Source organism: Coccinella septempunctata, chromosome 1 (assembly GCF_907165205.1).
Source record: "Coccinella septempunctata chromosome 1, icCocSept1.1, whole genome shotgun sequence".
Lineage (NCBI taxonomy): Eukaryota > Metazoa > Arthropoda > Insecta > Coleoptera > Coccinellidae > Coccinella > Coccinella septempunctata.
The window spans coordinates 37995908-38015167 of NC_058189.1; the positions used below are offsets into that span (position 1 = coordinate 37995908).

The following is a 19260-nucleotide window of genomic DNA, read 5'->3' on the forward strand; positions in this document are numbered from 1 at the left end:
TGCTTTCACTTCTGGATAACAGTAGAAGAAAAGTCGTGTGTTCCTGACAAAGATATTCGTACATGTAGGGCGTAATATCGTAATATCTTTGGTACTTTGGTTCCTGAGATGATCCGGAATCCGGATATAGTATCCGGATTTTCTTTGTATTCATATTCAAAATTTCTTCAGTATGTGGCAAAGATAGCAAGATTATAGAGTTAACTTAGTGTTCTGTGGTCAACTCTATAACAGAGGCAAACCCTCTGTCTCTGTCTGTCTATAATCTTTGGTCTGTGGTATTTGATGTTCTGTGGTCTTCAACCAACATAACCTTAGTTATTGATATAATTTAGTCTCTGGAATTTAATATATAATAAAACAAATAATTCATTACATTACAAAAGAGTTACTTTATTTGAGAAAATACTTTGGAATCGGGGGATTTATCAACTAGTATGATTTTCAGAACAGCCTATTTGACAAATATTCATTCTGTTTTCTTCAAGTCAATGGTAACTTCTGTACATTATCGAGTATTATTTTCATAGTAATTTTCAAATTAACAGAGGCACAGTATGAGAATAGCCAGAAAAATGCAATCTCAATCTGAGAGTCACAAATCAAAAATAATGGCTCGCGGTCTACCGAAAAAAACACCAATTGACGGAGTTAAAAATATTATTCTTGTATCTTCTGGCAAAGGGGGTGTAGGAAAGAGTACTATATCAGGTGAATACTTTCGGTGATGGATTCGCAAATAATCTGATATCAGCTTTTCTTTCAAGTAAATCTAGCCTTAGCACTAAAACATATAAGGCCAACCAAAAATGTTGGTTTGTTGGATAGTGATGTTTTTGGTCCCTCAATTCCTTTGATGATGAATCTTGCTGAAATTCCTCAAATCAATGATGATAAAATGATTGAACCTTTACAGAATTATGGAATTAAATGGTTAGCTAAAGAAAACTGATTTATATGATTTTCACCATAGATAACTAGATTTCTACCACTACCATTTTTTATTTTTTCAAGTATGTCAATGGGATTTTTAATGGAGCCTGGGGCTCCTATCATATGGAGAGGTCTAATGGTAATGCAAGCCTTGCAGAAATTGATGAGAGGAGTCAACTGGAAGGAGACAGATTACCTTATTGTTGATACTCCACCAGGAACAGGGGATACACATTTATCTCTCATACAGAACCTTCCTATAACTGGTAAAAATATGTCTAATTTTGTTATATCAAATGAAATTTGAATTATCCATTCTAGGTGTCATCCTTGTTACAACTCCACAAGTAGCCGCTTTACAGGTTACTGAGAGGGGAGCAAATATGCTCAATAAATTATCTGTTCCAATTATTGGGATATTGGAAAATATGACTTCTACAGTTTGTCCGAACTGTTCGACAGAAATTTCCCTTTTTGGAACAAAAACTAAAGATCTGGCTAATGCAATAAATTGTATCATTCTGGAAAGATTACCTTTAGAAAATTATATTTCAGAAAGTAATGATAGGGGAACTCCTATTGTTATTGAAAATCCAGATCATCCTGTGTCTGCATCTTTCAAAAGATTAGCCAAAAATGTTGTAGATTTTTGTGACAATAAATCAAGAATAACCCCATATTTTGTTAATTTTTTCTTGAAAGTGTTGCCCTCGCGCTTTACTGACTCGGGCCTTCAGACCTTGCTGTTCGCTTAGGACGTCGGTCGGGCCATCGGCCCTCACGCGCTCTACTTCCGACGTAGCTCAGGTATGCACCCCTCGCGAAAAAAGTAGATATTTTTTCAATTCAAACCTCGATTAAACGGCTCTTGCAGGTTTCTCCGTGACCGACAAATCACCTTCCACCACCGGTTGAAGGAGTATTACCCCCTCCAATTTTATCCTTTCCATCTTCTGTACTCTGCAAGTCGCCGGGATTCTAAGTGCCCAGATCTTCGAGATCGGAGATACCCTTACCTCAAAAAATGGGAGCGGGGCTGAAAAAAATTGATTTTTTTCCATGCAAATGGAACTGTCCAGCATTTTTATGGTGAATTTTCAAGCAGATAAAATATCGTAACGCAATAATTTATTTCACCCGCAGTCCTATGCGTGCCAATTGAACAAGGCTTATCCTGAATTTTTGATAAATTCAATCCTTATTCTTTCATCAATATGAAGAACTACTAAGCCCGTGTAGATCTACCTTTTTGGGCTGATTCGCATCGTCCATGGCTCGGGCCTGCGGCCTTCGCGGTTAGTCTCGGATGTAGGTCAAACCTTCGGCCCTAACGCGCTCTACTTCCGACATAGCTCGGGTCTGCGGCAAAGCAGAAAAAAATAGCATTTATTTTTCATTTCAACCTTGATAAAACCGAGAAATCACTTTTCCCCCCCTTTTGGGAGATTATTACCCCTCCATCTCAAAAATTTTCCCCTTTCCTTCTTTACTTTGCGGCTGTCGCCGAGATCCTAGGTGCTCCGAGATATATATAATAGTAGTAGTGCGAGAATTCGACCTAGAAATAGGTCTCGCACAAGTAATGTGCAGCGCATGCATAGTATGCAACGCACCGGGCGCATCTGCGTAAGATGTGTAAGTTTAAAGGCTGCTATTACTTTAGAGTTTAGATTATTTGGAAGGATAGGTGACCTCTTTGGTTATGAATATGAACGAACGCGCAAAAGCACCTGACTTGGCATTATTTTTGAACAACCTATTCTCTTCAATTACTTTTACAAGAAATCATAAAATTCAATTAACACTCAATCATTTCATCATATATTCCTTAGCATCCTATCTTTACATTGCAATACTCACTCTCAATGAAGCCTCATCAGAAACGAATATTTTACCAATAACATCAAAATTTAATGATTGAGAAAGTTACTTAAAGCTTATAGGAATTATTTATATAAGAAACAATGAAATAATGGAAAAATCACAATAAAGAATAAAAATTATTCAAGCTATAATACTTCGTTGTAATTAAAATAGGTCAATATTTTGGTTTAACCAAATTGAATGACTTATTGGAAACTAAAGCATCCGTACGAGCTGTTAAAGGACTCTCGGCACTTTGAACTGAGGAAGTGGAACCTAAATATTCATCAGGATAGAGATTTTTATCAGAACAAACTAAGGCAGGCCCTGTCCTCAGCCAGTTCTGCAAGAACTCCTCTTGGTCTTTGCAAATTAAATTAGCTTTTCCAGAAGAATCATTTTTACTATTGCTAATGAAAACTCCTGTTCTGTCACAATGCAATAACTTAGGTTCCAAATTTCCAGAACCAGCACCATTTGTATCTACCACTAAATCACTTAATGATGATTTGGGGTTCAACAGGTCTGTCCCTTCTTCCACAGATTCACTATGTTGTAAACAGTCTACTTTTTTGTTATTACTATCCTTATTCGAACTTATATCACAGTTGAGTTGATTATTTGAAATGTTTCTTGTACTTTCTTCAGTTGGTGGATGGCTTGGCCCTATCAGAAAAAAATACCAATTATAATTATAATAATAAATTACAAACAGGAAGAGAATAGATGAAAGCATTTGAATTTTGTCAGTGAACATTTAGAAAGAATGAATATAAGACAGAGAAATGAATAGAGAAGGCGAGGCCCATCATAAGTCATCATGCATTTATAGTATATTAAGTATATATACTCAACAAGCATATTATTATGATGACTATTATTCACACGGATGACTTTCACCAAGTAAGATTAACGATATTGCCAAATAGCAATATCTCTATGTTCAGAACCTCTGTCTGTGGTTGTGACCATCAAGTTGATAGACTATTGAATAATGCCTCATATATCACAAGTGATTTAGTAATGTCATAATGATTAGACATAAATTATGGTCACGCTATACACCAACAGTAGATAAAAGTAGAAATATCTAACGGAACACATCAGAATCGTAATATTTTTATTTTCATTTATATATTATTACATGTATGCAAAGTATCCACTTCAATTTTTTAGCATTGTCTTAATGAATTTAATATTGTTTTTAAATTGTATTAATTTTTTGATATGCTACACAACATAGAATGGACATTTTATTGTGGTTAGTATTCTATATTTTAAAATTCATCATTTGTTAAAAGTAAGTGGATGTTTGAAACATACATGTGCGTCATTATTGTGCCACACTTCATATAAGTCCATTCAATTTTTGCAGAATACAGTCCATAAACTGGACCAACATACTTATATAGTCGATTAGGGCGATTACTGCATCTCTTGGGTGATGAGCTCTATTTGGAAACTGAATTAGATAAAATCCTTCTGCAGCACAATAATTTCTTCTGCACTTTCCTAATATCAATAAAACATCTAATATTTCACTTCTCGGGTAACCCGGCATTTTATCGATCAATTAACGAGAAAAAATCATGAGGAGAAATAAATGAATAAGAAGAAATAATACTTAGGAAAATTGTTTGAAATTACGCACAATCTTGAATTCACAATTATGTAATGGTAACAACAACAATGGTAACAATTTCAAAATTCAGCATGCCCTGAGATTTTATTATCGCAATGTGTGCGGCAGGAAAAGATTCAGAAAGCAAACAAGTTTTTTTTTATATGTTTATATGGAATACACAAACAAATGATTCTATGGAAAATATCTTTTAAGTACTTCATCATGACTATGTTGAGCATGAAACACTTCATATTTCCAGAAAAATCAATTTTATGAGAAAACGAAACAGACTTTTTTCATGAGAATCAATAATCTGCAAAGAAAAATGTATATTTCCTATAAAAAATCTACTTGATCTTGAAATCAAACTCCAAGGTTAAATTGAATGTCTGTATTCGACGTCCCCTGAAGACTGAGAAAATTTCATTCAAATCATTTTTTGATCTAGGCCCAAGGAGTTATTTCAGTGGATCAGAATGGCTCACCCAATATACGTTTGTCCAGTTTATGGTGGAATATTCTGTACAAATATCAAAGATTGGGAACAGAAGTATGTCTGTATCGGCTAAGAATTAGTTACAAAAATAGATTTATATTTATTTACTAAATGATATGGATCATGAAGCAAGTGTTTCATATCAGAATCGTGTATGATATCTCAACGTCCCCATACCATGAAAGTTTAGTGTTCTGTTTAAGCATAGATGTTTTGATGTCTGTGAAGTTGGCTCATCACCTTTCGGTAATTTTTTTGCTGAACTGAGCTAGGTTTGTGATTCTCTGTGCCAGTTCTCAAGATATTCCACAAAATGAATTAAATCAGCTGGCATATCTATACAGGGTGGTCCAGATCGTAACCAAGAAATTTTAACCACGTATTCTACATCAAAAATAAGCCCTAGTTTGTCATACAAACATATGTCGAGAAATGTTTCCTCTCCGAGATACGGGTTGTTAAGATTATAGAAAAAAAATGTTTTTTATTAATAACACACTGCTTGAAATATTTTTATGAAATTTGAGAAATAGGTTTTGAGCGTCAAGGAGCACTTTTTGCATAATATCATTTCTTTTTTATTCTACCAGTGGCGTCCGTACTGCAGCGAGACTGAATGTTTTCAGATAAAAAATGATACGCCACTGGTTTTTCCGACAATAAAAATTATTTTTTAAATCCTTATTTAATTTGGAGCAAATTCGATCTCATGACTTTTTGCAGTACGAGGCACCGTTTCCGGTTAAAAAAAATAAAACGCATTCTCATGCATGAAGAAATTGCCAAAATTTGATATGGTAGGTACATAATAATAATAAGACTATTTTTGCTATATCAAATTTTGGCGATTTCTTCATGCATGAGAATGTGTTTTATTTTTTTAACCGGAAACGGTACCTCGTACAGCAAAAAGTCGGAAAAACCAGTGGCGTATCAATTTTTTATCTGAAAATATTCAGTCTCGCTGCAGTACGGACGCCACTGGTAGAATAAAAAAGAAATGATATTATGCAAAAAGTGCTCCTTGACGCTCAAAACCTATTTCTCAAATTTCATAAAAAAATTTCAAGCAGTGAGAAAGTTATTAATAAAAAACATTTTTTTCTATAATTTTAACACCCCGTATCTCGGAGAGGAAACATTTCTCGACATATGTGTATATGACAAACTAGGGCTTATTTTTGATGTAGAATACGTGGTTAAAATTTCTTGGTTACGATCTGGACCACCTTGTATTGTGCTATTCACGTACTGAGTTGTGCCGACCCTTTTGCGAAATCCCTCAAATTTTCCGGAAAATAGAAAATATCTTTGCTGAATTTTTGCTGACCCAAAAATTTTCATGAAAATTCCCCGAGAAATAACGAAATCGAAAAAAGTTAATGAAAATATAAGCGTGCGAAAAATTGTTCTACAGGTGTGACGTTGAAAATTTCACGAAAAACCTGGAAGTGCTAAACCGTTCAAGTCGAAAACGAGAACTTTCAGAGGAGGCCGATGTAAAGTGGAACCCCTCGGTAATTAAACTTAAGGAACACTAGTTGGATGAACGGATGGTTAGTCGATGACTAAATTTTTGTTATCAATTGTTGGTGCTTGGCCAACTTCACACACAGAATGTATTAGCCTGAATGAAGTGAAACGGCAATAAATTAATTCCAATATTCCATTCAAAAAGCACTGCGCAAAAATTGATAGGAATCACTGACCTTCCATGATTTTAGTTCAGGTATCTTCGCTTCAAAATTTTACTTTGATCAGATAGCAAAACAAATTTAGTTGATATTCTGGTTTTTCGTCAGAAAATAATGAAAGGTTCCTATGAATTTTTCTATAAATAGAAAAATTCTAGGTTTGAATAACAGAGAAAAAAATTAAATGAAGTGAAAATTAGAAGTCTCGGTAAAACTGGTACTTGGTTGGTTCCCCACGAGCTGTACTCGAGCGCTCTACTCTTTGAGGCATACTATCGATAAGACAATTCATGAAATTTTGGGACAAATATATCCAAATATCCAGCAAAGCGTTAGAAAGTAGCTCCAGATTGTTAATCGGTTTCTGCCCAGACATGCTCGATGCAATTCAGGTCTGGACAGCGAGCTGGCCAGTCGATTCTTCTAGCATAAGCTTTCAGAGCTGCATTGTCCAAGCGACTACGGAAAGTTCGGGCATTATAGTCAATTAAAATGAAATTTTGACCAATAGCTGCTGCAAGTGGAAAGATTATTGTTCAATTATCATATCGTGATATCAGAGACAGTTTGTCTCTGGTGATACCCTTGACTGGTCATAGTGGCGTTCAGAAAACAATCAACTCTGTGCGACTGTTCAAAATAATGCCCATCCATATACGTATGGAACGTCCTCGAAAAGCAGTCGTGGGAACCATAAACTGTCCTGAATACTTTCAGAAATTGGTGATTTTTTTCAATAAGTTCGAAAAATAGTAATATGAAAAATTTTCCCAGGGGATTTCTAAGTTGCAAAATTGGTACAATAATATTCAAAAATGTCCTAACAACATACCAAAATATTCATCTTCTTACATTTCTTTCGGACATTTTTTGCGTTTACTACGCCCGCTCTGTTTATTCATTCGCTTGATCTCTAAAAACGATTTATATGCATGAGAAAAATTTTAAGTTTACTTCGAACTATTTCCATTCTTTTTTCATGCAATACTGATTCATTATTCAAAAATTAACAAATTGGAACTTCAATTATTCGTTGAGCTCTGTTGAAGATTACATTCAAATTAGTTGAATAGAAGAAAAAATCAATGAGGAAAATCTGGGGTGGTTCATAAGGTATATTGAGGCCTTTAGAAGTATTAATCCACATATTTCCACAATACTAGTTTTCCAATATTTGACGGCATATGTAAAATGACACCAAATCTGTTAGTTTACGTGCTTCCGGGACTTCACGCATATGCCGTACACCTGACTTTGGGTTGATTCAAGAGGGGGCAGGGAAAGGTGAGCGAGATGATCGCGAGCTTCACGCCCAACTCGAAATGAAAGCGTCTGTGCTCGAGCGAGATGCTCAAACGGACAAAAAGAGATCAGTAAATGATCGTCAATTAATATCGAACTTTATGCGATCAAACGAGAACGAAACAGGTTTGGGACCAAATGGTTTTTTGTGCCACAATCAATCGATTCCAGAGGGCAAGAACTTGATAAAGTAAAAAAATAATATCCCAGTTTTTACTGAAAGAACACAAGATGATCCATATAACTAAACAAGAGACACGAATAAGGGGAAGGTTATACATGATCCTTATCAATTTTTGAGCCTTGCAATTATGTCATAAGTGGGTTATGTTGAATATGTCAACAATTATACATAAACTAGGAAAATTGTATCCATGTTAATCCCAACAACTACTCACCACATGTACCACCATTATCCCGTGACAAATAACTTGTGACAGATTCATTGGTAATTTGTTTATTTATCAATAATTCCGAAAGAGTTAAATAATCACCCTTATATAAATGACTACTCTTCATATCACCATTATCCGATCTGCATTTCACCCTCCTTGCTTCAGGAGAAATAGGACATTCTATTTTCTTATCGTTTATTGAACTCCATTCATTGAACGAACATAGAGGCGGTAGTTTCTGGACTGCAGATAGTATATTTTGGGAATTGATATTTTCACTATTGTTTGTAATATCTGGAAGAGAAACCATAAACCTTTCTTGCTTGGACTCTTTATAGCCTTGAAGGAAATTCAGAAGATTAGGTAGTGTTAGTTTTAAGTCCTGTGTATGCATATTGTATAACCATCTTAGCTGAGCAATGTTTTTGTTCAATAAGAAAACACCATACGTAAACTGCATGCGATCCTTTCCTTTAGTGTAGAGAGGGAATCTGGAATAAAATAAAACACGGTAAGTCAGACATGATTTACATCAATTCATATCAAATTGACGTCAAAAAATTTGTCGGAAAGATATTTTAGAAATTCTGAGAATCCCGACAGGAGTCGATGTGGAATGTAGTAGATTTTGATCATGGTTTCGGTCTCATTGGACCTCGTCAGAGCAACACAACTCATACCCGAAAATGGAATGGATCAACGCCTCGTTTATTCGATGTCAGTAGCGCATATGCAGAGTGAGTCTTTGACTTTGACTAAATATTTTAACAGTAGATTCTTGAGGTCAGAAGAAACCATTTTTTCTTTTACCATTTTTCAGAATCGGCTCGGTTTAAAAGATACAGGCTGTTGTAAAACCATAAAAAAATGACATTTTTAGCTTTATCCCACAAACGGTTTTATCGAATGAAATGAATTTCGGAATATAGTTTTTTATTCATTTGATGAATCTTTTTCGAACACAAGATATCATCCACGTCTTCCGATTTTTTCATTATGACCATAATGTACCATAAAAATACCAAAATTCAAAGTACCCAACTCCTGAAACTAAGTTGGACGCTATCTAATGATAAGGGGTGTAAGGGGGAAGGATGCGTCTTATAGCCTCTCCTCTCAAATGCCAACCTCACCTACTCGCGGTGCACCCTGTTCTTACGAACGAGGCTCTGGCGACCGAACATGAGCGGTATAACTCTGTTTCCCACAATCACCTAGCCTTGATATTGATTTCACTTGAGCAGGAAATGGTTCTCTGCGTTGCTTAAGTTACGTCTCAGACCTTGTCGTCTCAGGATACCTGTGCTACAATATAATCTAGTCGAAACCGCAATGAAAGTTGCATTGAAAGCGTTACCAATATCCATTGCAATAGTTGCCTTAAGCGAGACACGCCTTTCGGACGAAGGTAGCTTGATAAAACAAGCGTATACTTTTTTCTGGAAGTGCTTGTCGGAAGGCGAAATCAGACAACATGGCATAGGCTTTGCAATTAGAAACGATCTGGTCGCCAAACTAAAATCCCAAAACGGGTACGAATTATTCTCCTTGGAAACTTCAACGCCAGAGTGGGTAGATGTCAAGACTCACAACTGTGGCCAGGAATAATAGGGAAACACGGCAGAGACAACATCAATTCGAACGGAAAACGTTTACTGGCTCTTTGTGCTGAACACAATCTATGTATAACGAACAGCTTTTTAATTGCGAGACCCAATTCAATCGTGAGAAGAAAAGATCTCAAAGATGTGTTGGTCACTACACCCAGAGCAGATCTGAATGCTCCCAAAACATCAAAGTAACTAAGAGAGCGCCTAACTACAAAACCCCTCTACAAAATAAAGATTCACAGCTGCCGTCAAAGATAGCTTAACACCACCGGATTATCACGACGACATTGAGAGTCATTGGCTCCGCAAGTCATTTCTTACAAATACAGCGAAAGAAATACTGGGCACAGAACGCTCCCGAAAATCCCCAGACTGGTTCGCCGACAGCAAAACTCATATCGCACCTCTTTTGGAGGCAAAACACAAAGCGATGAAAACAGCAATTAACAAGCCTGGCGATGTGCAGCCCAAATGTCTTATAAACATTAAAAAAATGGTATTGGAAATGTGTTTCCTTTTACCTCAAGAATCTACTGTTGAAATATTTGTACGAGTCAAAGACTCACCCTGTATGCATAAATATGTACATGTATAAATACACCCTAGCAACATCTAACAGAGAAACGAGGACCAACTCAGCTAACCCAATTCAATTTCCTAACTCTCAGACTGAAGATAGCTACATACAGCAAGTTCCACCGCTGAAGTGTATTTAGATTACGCTTCTGCAGTCATATTTTTTTCAACGCATATTCATTTAGGTCAATTAGAGCTTCATTCTGAAATTGTTTTTGAATATACTGGGTAGTATTCACAAACAGAAACTCATTTCACCAAGTTCATTCCATTCGAATTTATTATTCGAGTTTTTTCTGAGACCCTCAAACTTACAAGAAGTTTGATATGCAATTAAGCACATCAGATATCAAATAAACTCAGTCTTATTTCCGCCATGCTTTCTGAATTTGCAGTGAAATACTGAGGGTTCCATAAGAAAAAACATATATTTGGTTCCTACTACTTCACTGAGACAAACAGTATATTCAAAAACAATTTTGTATAAATATAAGTATACTTATATAAAAACTATTTCAATTTTTTCCAACTGTCTGATTTCAAAAACGAATAAAAAATTTCACCTCTGAAGTCCTTTCAGCACATTCAGAAGGACACTCTCAACATAGAGCCATAAGGAAATTTATGTCTTCATTTTGAATGAAAAAAGAAATAATCATCCCTATTCTTTATGTAACATATTCAAAATTCATCACAGAATGTTTTCAACACAATTTCCTTCATTTCAACAGATATCAAGTATTCAACTATTGAAATTGCAACTTGATGTGGTCAATTCTTTATCAAACTTACTCTTTTTCTGGCAAATCAGGTGATGTTTCATCTATCACTGTTGATCGTGAGCCGACATGAGTCATTGGATACCTCAGAGGTACTTGTAAGAATTTCGAACACATCATCAAAATATGGGTTACGTATCCCAGAGCTACCGACACCCCGTCATCAGTAATGTCTAGAAAGAGAAGGTAAACAATGTTTTTCAAGACCAAAGCACATAGTACCAACCTGACAAGAGATCTGAGTTGGGTAGGTGCATGCCATTTATCGTATATTTTTTGTCAGATACTTCTTCTATGGGATAAATCCATAATAGCTGTTGTAAAAGTTGACGCTTTCGTTGAGACAACTGAGATTTTTTGTGAATTAATAGCTCCTGATGTTGTTTAACTAATTTATGATATTCCTTCAATTTTTCTTTCTCCTTGCTCAGAATACGAAATTTTTCCATTAGTTCAGACTCTGAAAAATGGTGACAATAGTAAAAGCTTCCCCATCTTTAACCTTTCAGAAGCCATCTATAAAAACAAACTATGACTTCATAATAAAGTGCTCGTCCAGGATATTCATTTAATATGTGTTTTCTTTCCAGAAAAGCCATTTAAAATATGTATATAAACAGAGTTTTTCAGGTCAGAATAATGATGAAATGATGTATTCACAGTAACAAAAATACAATCTTTGAAAGTGTTAAATTTCATAAAAACTCAAAATTGTTGCAGAATAAGATATGTGGATGGTTTTTGAGGCAAATTGGTAAATTTGAAACATCTACGAAATTATGAAGGAACATGACGGCGGCCTGTTTGAGCATTTATAAGTAGCCTTTCCAAAAAAAATTTTCTCACATGGTTAACTATCACCACCACCACCTGTTTATTGTAAAGATTACTAGAATGGTTTTCTTGTGATGTACTTTTGTTCCTATATTACAATTTCAAAAACATTTTCTCTTCATAATTTTGAAGATGTGTAAAATTGTTATGACAGCGGCCTACTAGATTTCCCGAACACCATTCGAATTTCTCATTTTGCAACATATTTCGCAAACTTCTCAAAGTAGACCTCACAAACCTTATAGTGACGAAAATCTCACAGAAAATTTCATGCAATGGTGAAATAGAATGCTGGGTGTTGCATTTGAAAAAGTCGAGTTATTGAAATTGGTATTTTGTCAGTAAAAAAAAATGCCCATCACTTTTCGAAAAAATTGGTTTTAACAGCTGAAATACTGTTCTTTACTACTGAGTTATGTCATTACCTAATGAGAGTATCTATTATTTCCTGAAAAATTTAAAACTGAGAAAAAATGTAGACCAGCACTTCTATTTTTTGTTCCACAATTGTGACGATTTGCGGCAAAAGCTTCCTTCAAATGATGAAAATTGTAAAAAAAAATCAGTAGATTGCTTGTAAAGCAGTGAACATACTCTACGAGTAAACCTTACAACATGCTCGAGGATCAGACCGTTGAGGACCGCAACGTAATCATCTGAAGCGGGTTTCACTAATGGTGAAATAAGCTTTCAGATTGTATTGCAACAGACGTGAAGGATCGTTCATAAGGATGATATTAACTATTCGTACACGAATTACATTACGTATAAATTTTTCGAAATATGAGAAGGATTTTCGTGACAATTTTAAACAAAAGTTAGCACTAGGGTGACACAATTTTTTTCATCTATTTCCATTAGGAAAAATTTTTTCAACGGCACAACATGGTACATATATAAACCGAGTGGTCCAACGGAAACTTAACACCTCGATTTTCCGACTTTAAAATGAAACGCTCGGACCCGTCAATGGAACAACTTTTCCGTTTTTTTTATTTCATTCCCGTAAATTGATTTTGAATAGGGATGACGGGTATTGCGATAATTAATTTTGAAGATCGTATCGAGTACTATCGGACCATAAAATATCTTTAGAATATTATTCGTATCCGACACATTTCAAAGGTATTTAGTAGTCATGTTGTTACTTTCTATCCAAAAAAAGTATTACGTTTTTGTCCAAAAAAGTTAACGTACCATGTTTAGGATTTAGCTGTCTATCGTGAATTTTCAAGAACGTTACAAGTGTGTCAAAGCGATTATAAATTTTGTCTGAACGATTTTCCACATTTTCATTTTGAAGCCGGAAAATCGAGGTGTTAAGTTTTCGTTGAACCACACTGTATAAAGTCTATATCATTTTTATAAATACACTTATTCAGAAGAGCTGGGCTGGCTTATTTTATACATTTCGTGAAATATCTTGAGAACCGAATAGGTAAAAAAAATATTTTCAACGCCACAAAGCAGCACAAACATAGCACAAAAAATATAGAAAGTTATCGTACAACCACAAGTAGTTTATTATTATGACTTTAGCCTTGCGGCTTCCACACTCCTCTCCAGAGGAAAATTCACTTATCCCAGATATCTCAGATATCAAAAGGATTAACCTCTGTTGGAGCCCTTTCCAGGTTTTCGGGCTCGTGGTTGTGGTCGGGTTCGGGTCGCTCCTCGGCTCCCTGCTGTAGGTTGGATTCCTGCTCCACCCGCACTTCCTGTCGGAGCAGACGGTGTTCCTCTGAATTTCCCATGTACTTGCGTACAGTTCTAGCCGTTCCCAGCAGTACCGCCTTCTGCATGACTCTATAGATATTTTCGTCCAGCTGAAGTTTCCTCAAGTTCTCTAGTAGTTTCTTCGGTATAAGGCCTATAGATGATATGACAATAGGGATGGTCTTGACATCTTTCAGCTTCCACTGTCTCCTGGTTTGCTTCTCAAGATCTCTGTACTTTGAAATTTTTTCAGTGTGCCTATCTAGAAGATTGTTATTATTTGGAATCGCCACATCGATGAATGTGTTCATTTTCCAATATAGCATCCGGATGGTTATTGTAATAAGGAACCTTTTCCGAACTTAGAAGTTGGTGTTTTAGTGCCAATTCTTGGTGAAGAATCTTGGCAACGGCATCATGTCTATTTTTGTACTCCGTGCCCGCGAACTTCTGAGAACTCCCGGTGATGTGCTGGATAGTTTCATGTGTCGCACAGCCATAACGACAGCTTTCATCCGCCACTGAGGCATCCTTGGCGATATATTTCATGTAGTTCCTTGTTGGAATCACCTGATCCTGGATGGCGAGCATGAAGCCCTCTGTCTCAGGAAACAACCTTCCGGAAGTCAACCAGTAGTTCGACGCAGATATGTCGACGTAATCATGGTTGACCTCGTTCTGGTGCCTCCCATGCAAAGGTTTGCCAATCAGTTTTTACTTTCTGCAGAGTGTTCGACGGTCCTGCTGTAGCTTTAACGGTATGGAAGTATCAGCAACACAAACTACTTGATGGAGTTCTGATGAAGTAGCCTTGCTCAGGAAATATTTTCGAAGTCCTTCAATTTCCTGGGTCATACGGTTGGACAAATCAACAATTCCTCTACCCCCAAGATGTCGTGGCAGCTCGGTCCGTTCTATTGAACTTTTGGGGTGATGTTTATTGTGTTTAGTCAGCATCGTCCTTATTTTTCTCTGTAAGGCTGCTAAATCGGTGGTGGTCCAAGAGATGATACCGAATGAGTAGCTCAGCGCCGAGCAAGCGTAGGTATTGATAGCTTTTATCAGATGCTTGCTGTTAAGGCCAGTTCTCATTATCCTTCTCAATCTTCGGGTGAACTCCTCCGTTAGTTCTTTCTTCATCTGGCTCTGATTGATTTTTCTTGCCTGTTTTATGCCCAGATACTTGTATGTGTCTCCTTCCTTTAATGCTTCAATTTCTGCACCTTCCTTGAGTTTGAACGTACCATCTTCTATTTTCCCTCTCGTTGTGTTCAGCAGTCGACATTTTTCTAGTCCAAACTTCATTTTCATGTCGTCCGAGAATCCTTCCACCATTTTCAGCATCAGTTGCATTTGCCTCTTGGTAGATGCGAAGAGTTTCAAATCGTCCATGTAAAGGAGATGATTCAGTTTCATCATAGTTCTACTGCCGCTTTTGATGGCAAATCCGTAGTCCGTAGAGTTCAATCTATGAGACAAGGGATTCAGGGCCATGCAGAACCACAGAGGGCTCAGCGAATCAACTTGGAAAATTCCGCGTCTTATTGGAATAGGTCCTGTTGTAATGGAGCCATCTGCTGCTTTCATTTGAAGACTAGTACGCCAGGTTGACATGGCGTTTTTCAGGAACTTAACAATATTAGGATCCACCTTGTAAATGTTCAAGATAGTCACAAGCCATTCGTGAGGTATGGAATTATTATTATTATTATTATAGACTACACTTTCTTACCAACAGATAAATTGTGAAAATGAAATTTTGACCTCCGAAAAAGTTGAAATATAAAAAAGATGCACCGAAAGTTGTACCTCATTCTGTGAGGAAAAGTTTGCTGACAATTTTAAGTATATATAGCGTTAAGAACACGTGAGAAAGGTCTTGATGCGGATTACAGGAAATCGCATACTGGCTGACATATTTGAGATTAGAGTACCTCTGTTCATCTCTTTTGACACAGTTGAATTTGTTACGAAGTTTATTATTCCTGACATTATAAAGTTATCATTCCATACTGCAAATTACAAATATGGATTTTATCAGAAGCTCAAACACAGCTCTAAATTAAATGGGTGGTGGTTTTGCACACTAAAAAGGCGAATATCAATGAATACAAGGGGTATTTTAGTGTGGGAAAGCTAAAATGTTGAAGACCAATTTGGAGAGAACAATTTGTTTGATATTAAATTTTCTGTTTCTTCATTAGGTACCAAAAAGTCTAGATTTTACTCAAGTAAAAAAGTGAAACATCAAATTTGTTTAGTTTTACTCATTCCTTTCCAGTCTTTTCAAATTTGTAAATAAAATTTCAAAACATTTATATACAGGGTATTGTTTCGACTCGAAACCTTCTCATTTTTTTTGAGGCCTAACAGGGAAAAATACATGGACAGAGAATGTACAAAATAAATATTAACACGTTGACTGTCCCATGAATCACATATGATACATAAAGATTTTCGCCAGGAGTCCATGAGTCGTATGTGATTCATTGATTCATTTAACCTTCAAGATAAATATGGTTACTTTTCATGAACGCTGCAGTGTGGTCGGTTCATATGGGCTGAACGTCTTGTAGAAATATGTATTGATAACCTCAATCATAATTAATCATACATGATTCAAGAAACCTCAGCATCAAGCCTTCCATTGGACTTGAAGATTTTGAACAAGAACACTTCCTTAAATGGCTGCAGAATTAATTTTTTCATAGAATATATATTTCATCACTCAAAAGTGACCCTTCTCTTTGGATAAATGTGTTGGACGTGGGGGGTGAAAAAAAAACTAAAATGGGGATAGTCAACGTGTTAAATATCAAAATTTGTAAGGTGGTTCATTAATTATGATTTATTGAAAAAATGGGGAAAATCAATAAATTACCCTGTATCTTGATAATAAAGAAAGAAAGATCTATAAAATGAAGGTTATTTAGAAACACCTTGATGTCCTCTATCTACCCTGACTGTATGCGTATTCCCAATGAATCACCCTGTATATTTCTCTGTTGACTACTATCGGGTTGGTATAGTTTCAAAACTGACCATATAATAGAAAGATCAGTCGAATAACATCATCAACATTAATACAGATGGTTTAATTACGCCTAGTGAAGACATTTTGTGAATATCCAATTAATCAATTAATTTTGATAACGATACCTTTTTCAGTATTACTTTCCATCAATTCAGAATAGCTCTTTCTTAATTGCTTAATGGTAGCCCACTTCTGCTCCAAGCACTGTCCAGCTAATTTAGTTTTAGATTTAGCACTTTCAATTTCTACTTTCATCCTGAACATCTCTTGCTTCTGAAAGGGAGTTGGTTTTTCCTGTTGAAAATAAGAAGTTATTAAATTGAACATTTACTTGGACAGCCTTATCTAAATATACAGTGCGTCCCACAGGCAGTGCCTTCAGAAGAAACTATGATAAAATATATTTGTTTGAAAATTTGTACAAAGATGAACCCTTTCTTTCTAAAATATTCACAGAGATTATTATGTGATAATATGGGAGGTATTTCATATGAAATACCATTTCTGGTATAACCGTAAGTCATAAATCCTTGAGAATACTTTTAAAAGGAATGGGCACACCCAGTGAAACCCTGTTTAGGAGTTATCGATTGAAATTCAATCTGGGAGGATTCTGCATTTTCTGAAACTTTTTAGGGTTTTCACTCCCAATATCTGGAACAAAATCAATTAAAAAATTTAGGGCCTGACGTAAATGAAGAATGAACAATAAAAAGCCCTACAACAACATTTGAGAAAAACCCAAACAAGTAGCCAATTTAAGTATCATCAATCAAAAGCAGATACTTTCTTCAATGCTCCCTCTAATCCCAGAAGGCATACACAATTTACTAAAGAATTATAGTTCATATGATTTGTTACATGTAAAATAAATGGATAAATCACAGTATTAATCATTTTCAGTTATCATTATGAAGACTTACATCTAACATTCTATTCAGATGATCCATTGTAAGTAATTGTGATGTACTTTTTGTTTTCATCAATGGCACTTGTTGATCATGTTTTTGCAATGAAACATCTAGTTTTGTTATTTTCTCTTTCAACTGTTGAACATCTATTGTTTTATTTTTAATTGTTACCTCTTTATAATGCAATTTTTTCAATTTATCCACATTATAACTTCTCTTAACATTGTTTGGGTTATATAGAGTAGTTATTCTTTTGTAGACTATTCTATTTGTAGGAAAATCTATTACATTCAAATGTTGACTGAGAGAATCAGGTAATTGGTGTATATCGTTCCTGATACAATTAACACTAGTAAAGAAACCTCCAAACATACAAAATATCACAGTATTATGATTAAATAATGAAGGTTGAACATCTACTATTTTGTTCCCAAGATAAACCATTCCAGACAGATGGAGACCCCAAACAAGTATCATTTTGTCACAATCACTATTGTTTTCTTCATGCTGCCATATACGTAAAACAACAGCTGAAAAGAAATCAATGATAAACCTTCACCATTTTCTAATTACTATTTCATGTCCGCAATCTTCAATCCTCTTCGATATCAAGAGGTATTCTTATGTAATATATGAACTATGACTACCTGTTGTTGTTGGGTAGTTGTTCAAAATTAAATCTTGCCATTTTGGATGAGGCCCACAAGTTTTGTCACTGGTATAAAAGGGGGCACTCATAGTAGTTAAATGTAAGGTGAAATAGAATTTTAGTAACTTATTTCTTTCGCATTTCAAATTCAAGCACCACACTTGATTTATATGCCTCAACCGTAGCTGCAAAAAGAAATATCACTTTGAAGATCTGCATTCACTGTAGATTATGAGAGAATGATAACCACATATCATATTCATTTACCTGTTGGGTAATTAAAGGGCTCCATTGCCGTCCTCTTTGTGCTTCTAAAATTATCTCGTTCGAAGAAAAATTCATGACATCTACAAAAGTGTAAAGAAAAAAATAAAAACAACTTTTATCTCCCTAATAAATCTGAAAAATATCAACAATATTTGCGTACTTTATGAAAATGATTCACATTCTCATCGAAGCCTGATCTCATGAAACTTCAGCGTTTTCTCGAACGAAATCTAATATCATTGCAAGCTGATATAGGAAATAATATCCTCTGATGTTATTCAAGACTACTCATCCAAAATCCAAAATATCAATCCGTAATTTGAAGTTTGTCAAGTTTGTCTTTGTCTCGACCATAGACCTAATAATAATAATAATCACAGAACACTAATATCATAAAAATAATGGAACACAGACACAGGCTGAATCAATCAATCAAGCGCATGCAGGGGCGGAACAAGTGGAGAAAATAGGGGCAAAAATTAACTTGTTAGAGCTGGGCCCCTCAGGTCTAGCAGGGGGTCAATGCAAAAAACAAAAAAAATTAAGAGCCGATTTTCGACGCATCGGTATAAAATGA

General features: G+C 35.5%; 2 protein-coding genes across 3 annotated transcripts; one reads left to right on the forward strand and one right to left on the reverse strand.

Moving 5' to 3' along the window:
* The first annotated feature begins 280 nt into the window (after positions 1 to 280).
* On the forward strand, positions 281 to 1688 carry LOC123306477 (iron-sulfur protein NUBPL). The gene is made up of 5 exons (XM_044888505.1): positions 281 to 494; positions 549 to 711; positions 768 to 933; positions 1015 to 1199; positions 1255 to 1688. Exons 1-5 carry the CDS (start codon positions 438 to 440, stop codon positions 1686 to 1688), a joined length of 1005 nt encoding a protein of 334 aa, XP_044744440.1. The 5' UTR covers positions 281 to 437.
* Positions 1689 to 2731: 1043 nt separating this feature from the next.
* LOC123317050 (UV radiation resistance-associated protein) lies at positions 2732 to 19011 on the reverse strand. Of its 2 annotated transcripts, none has more exons than XM_044903418.1 (9): positions 18844 to 19011; positions 18684 to 18763; positions 18415 to 18601; positions 17780 to 18297; positions 16982 to 17150; positions 11499 to 11732; positions 11286 to 11445; positions 8407 to 8798; positions 2732 to 3462 (listed from the first exon to the last, which is right to left on the reverse strand). In XM_044903418.1, the coding sequence occupies exons 2-9, from the start codon at positions 18756 to 18758 to the stop codon at positions 2972 to 2974; spliced, it is 2226 nt and encodes a 741-aa protein (XP_044759353.1). In that variant the 5' UTR covers positions 18759 to 18763; positions 18844 to 19011; the 3' UTR covers positions 2732 to 2971. The 2 variants fall into 2 exon arrangements, with proteins under 2 accessions (XP_044759353.1, XP_044759346.1); XM_044903411.1 differs by having other exon boundaries at positions 8311 to 8798.
* Between the last annotated feature and the right edge of the window lie 249 nt (positions 19012 to 19260).